Consider the following 4001-nt stretch of genomic DNA (forward strand, 5'->3'; position numbering starts at 1 on the left):
GAGAAGAACTAGGTTTAATAAGTCACACGGGTATGGGAATAGAAATTGGTCTGTTTGTCTGTAGTTGGTGCTCTTCTTGGTTAGGTTTTTAATATGTTTTGTGTGGGTCTGTTCTCTTCTTTCACCTCCTTCCCCGTAGCTTCAGAGTCTAATATACTTCTCTTCTACCAACCATTGGCACTGAAGCTGTTAGCCACTCCACCGTCACTGCCCCTTTTATATATCCCACACGAATGGCAATGGATAGCATTCATTCACAAAAACTTTCCTAAACAAAAACACTACAACTTAGTCATTCATCACCACAGAGTTGCCATAGCAACCAGCCGAGGCAGATTTTCAGCATAGACCATAAATATATGTTTGAAAAATCCTGAAAAAGTAGGAGTATATTTTTCAAGAAACTCGAAACCTTGAACCAAGTTTAAATCCTGATTCTGCCTCTGCAACCAGCACGACTTGTGTTTGTTGTTACTAATTTTCCTGTCCGTTACTTATGGCTTTCCTTAGGTGCTTTGGATATAAGCTAATAAGGCGCGGTGGAGTAGCTGATGCCCGTGTTTTTGTGGAAGACGATAAAGATGATGAGTTGGATTGCACAACGATTAAAGGTCAGGTGACGAGATATACAAGCTGCGAATTGAAGAAATTCACCATGAATTTCTCTACGTCTAAGTTAATTGCCTGTGGAGGATTTAGCACTGTCTATTTAGCTGAATTTCCTAATTCAACTCTAGGAGCTGTCAAGATCATGGACAGCAGCAGCGAGCGTCTCAACAGAATTTACAAGCAAGAATTAGACATTTTGCTTCAAATCCAACATGATAACATAGTCAAGCTTCTTGATCACTGTGACGACGCAGAATTGGGGAACATGTTGGTATTTGAATATGTTCCAAATGGGACTTTACAGGACAAACTCCACGGGAAGAGAGACACAATTATTCCATGGAGAAACCGTATGACAGTGGCATTTCAACTTGCTCAAGCCATTGAATATCTCCATGATAAATGTCCATTACAAATAGTCCATAGTGATATCAAAGCTTCAAATATATTGTTAGATAAGCAATTCAACTGCAAGCTTTGTGATTTTGGGTCAGCGAAGATGGGATTTTCTTCTTCAGTTTTGCCACCAACGAACCGTATGATGCTTGGTTCTCCAGGCTATACTGATCCTCACTACTTGAGAACTGGGATTGCCTCCAAGAAAAATGACATATATAGCTTTGGAGCTGTTACTTTAGAACTCATTTCCGGGGTTGAAGCCTTTTCCTCAGACACTGGGGAGAGACTAATATCAAAAGCTGCTCCTATTCTAAACAATGTCTCTAAAGTAGCTGAAATGGTGGATCCAAGCCTTAACGGGGATTATGAATTGGAGGAAGCTAAGGCCATGGCGTCGCTTGCAGCATTGTGCTTAAGTGATTGTTCCAGTCTCAGACCCTCTGCTTCTGAAATCTTGGAGGTTATGAGAAGTAGAATATCTTCCATCTCTTTTCTCTGTTCAGCTGATAAAAAGGTTCTAGTATACTAGAACTAGTATTTAGCATAAAAGAATGAAATTTTGTATAGTGTCATAGCTAGGCAAAAGAATCAGTTCAAGAAACTTCATACTACTTAAGAGTTGAAAGATTGAAATTTGAATGGTCGATTCAGGATATATTTTCTGTTCTTTTTCCTCCCTTTTTGGGGTTTCACAATTTTAATCCTTGCACAGTTATGAAATTTGGAGTTTTGTGAGATTCTCAGGACATTATAAATTAATCTCAGTCAAACAGTAATGGGAGGCCATAACGTGCAATTAATAAATTACGTACTACATAAAAGAGAGAATGAAAAGCCTCCCATGCTAAATATTGCAGCCTCGTTAGCGTTTTCGTTCGTGTAATAAAAGGTTTTTTTTAAAAAAAAAATCTGTTTACCTTAAAAATGGTAATTACAATTAGATTTGATTTTGTGGTTCTAAAAATACATGATTTATTTTTATGCTAGTTGTTAGGCAATAGATGCTAAGTGTGAGACCAAAAAAATAAGGTAAAAGCTTGAAGACAGAACGTTATGCAAACCGAGTAGCCGAGAATCGGGGCCTCGAGGTCGAGCTAAAGCGTTAGGCTGTGGATAGCCGATGAAGGACTAACAGTTCTAAGAGCTTTGATGAGAGCTCTTTATGATTAATGATGAGTCACAAATAAGGAACAATCAATGAAACGTAATAAATGTAAGCAATGTAATAAATATAAGCAATAAACTCAAGGGAGAATATGTTTAAGTTAGAGAGCAGAGAATGTTCTTGTTCTTGTATTGAATATCATGTGTCTTACAAAATGATAAAAGTCCCCTTTATATAGGAGGGGGAATCCCAACATGGTACATGTATAATTATTACAAAGAGATGTAGTTGGTACAGCTATTTAATGATGTGGTACAGACCTATACTATTCTTGCAGGCGTTGTTAGCTTTGACCACGTGCCTAGGGAATTTCCCGCTTATCTATGATAGCTACCGATTGGTGCTGCCCCGAGATCGAGCATAGGGAACCCTCGGGGTCGAACCTCGAGTTGTGCCTCGAGCCTTCTGGAGACGGGCTTGTTGGAATGTCATAATGATCATAAAATCGGGCTCTCCGATTTTAGCCGTATACAGATAGTCCCCGCGTTTCTTAGAGTGAAAACGATAAGAAACGGTCTTGAATTCTTGACTCTTCGATACTTCCATCACGATGTCAACCCGTGAGAGCATTAAATGACATGACTCAAAGGCTGCGCAGAGGTCGCTGTTAGCACGATTAAGTGGTACACTTGTGCTTTTGTCATTTTTGTTCATACTGGAGGCAGAGTCTGCCCGGAGGCGAAAAGGAGATGCAACCGTTGAGGAGATGCAACGGAAGAGAGCGGTCGCACATCGATGGCTCGAGCCGAGATACCTCTCGGGGCAGCTGAGCCTGCAATACCCGAGGCTTCCAGCCTCGGGGGAGTGGCTCCTCTTTTGCATTGTCTTCTTCCCTGGCCGAAGGTACTTCGAGGGACAAGGATCTTTCTTCGCTATCTTCTTCTCCCGTCGAAGGTACTTCGAGGGGTACAGATTTTCTGCCGCTGTCTTCTTCTCCCGTCGAAGGTACTTCGAGGGATACAGATTTTCTGCCGCCGTCTTCTTCTCCCGCCGAAGGTACTTCGAGGGATGTTCGGCGCTAGGGGCCGCCTAAACCAAGCGGGGTCTCGAGCGATCAAACCCCCACCGAGAGCGGTTCGACTGGGGCCGATGAGACCAGGCCAGTGATGTACGCTCAACCTTTGAGAAGTCTCGGCGGCTCTATTCTGTGGTGAATTTTGGTTGACTTTGTTGGTTTCTTGGTTTTGCATTTTCATTTTCTCATTGAGCTTCTTTTTCATAGGCCTTTGACGAGCTCAAGTCCGAGCTGCTCCGCCGTGAAGCCAGGTTGCAGAAAGCCTTGGACGGGAAGAAATCCCTCAGACTTCTTTGTGATAAAAGGGCAAAGGAGTTGATACGCCTTTGGTACAAGATGAAATCGAAGCCTGAACTACGAAGGCCGCCTCGAGGGATGGGTAACCATTGTTTTGAGGGGATGCATGTTTCTTCTTCTATCCTTGGAGATTAATATGTCAATACTTCAGTTGCAGAGTAAGACGGAGGACCTAGAATGCCATTGGGGCAAAGTTGGTCAGGCCAAGTATGAGTGTAATGAGCTAAGAGCTCAGATAGACGCCCAAGTTGCGGCCAAGAAGAATTCTTCGGCCAAGGCTTCTGCCCTCGAGGTGCAACTCCGGAATGCTCGTGAAAACAGCTCGTTCCAGACGAGCAGGATTGTAAGGCTCGAGTCTGACCTTTTGAAGATGAAGGCCAAGGTCGTGGATGCCCGGGCTGATGCTGAAGAGATTCGAGCTAAGGCTGATAAGAAAGTGACCGATGCTCGAGCTGAGTTGAGAGGGGCTTTCGATTGGGAGAGCAGAAGCAAATATGCCCGGTGTAGATCTCGGAG

At 43.0% G+C, this 4001-nt stretch overlaps 1 protein-coding gene across 1 annotated transcript; it reads left to right on the forward strand.

The window, feature by feature from the left end:
• Positions 1-33: 33 nt before the first annotated feature.
• On the forward strand, positions 34-1685 carry LOC109213475 (probable receptor-like protein kinase At4g10390). The gene has a single exon (XM_019377275.1). The coding sequence runs from the start codon at positions 497-499 to the stop codon at positions 1535-1537; it is 1041 nt and encodes a 346-aa protein (XP_019232820.1). The 5' UTR covers positions 34-496; the 3' UTR covers positions 1538-1685.
• Positions 1686-4001: the final 2316 nt, after the last annotated feature.

This window comes from Nicotiana attenuata, unplaced genomic scaffold (genome assembly GCF_001879085.1).
Source record: "Nicotiana attenuata strain UT unplaced genomic scaffold, NIATTr2, whole genome shotgun sequence".
NCBI lineage: Eukaryota > Viridiplantae > Streptophyta > Magnoliopsida > Solanales > Solanaceae > Nicotiana > Nicotiana attenuata.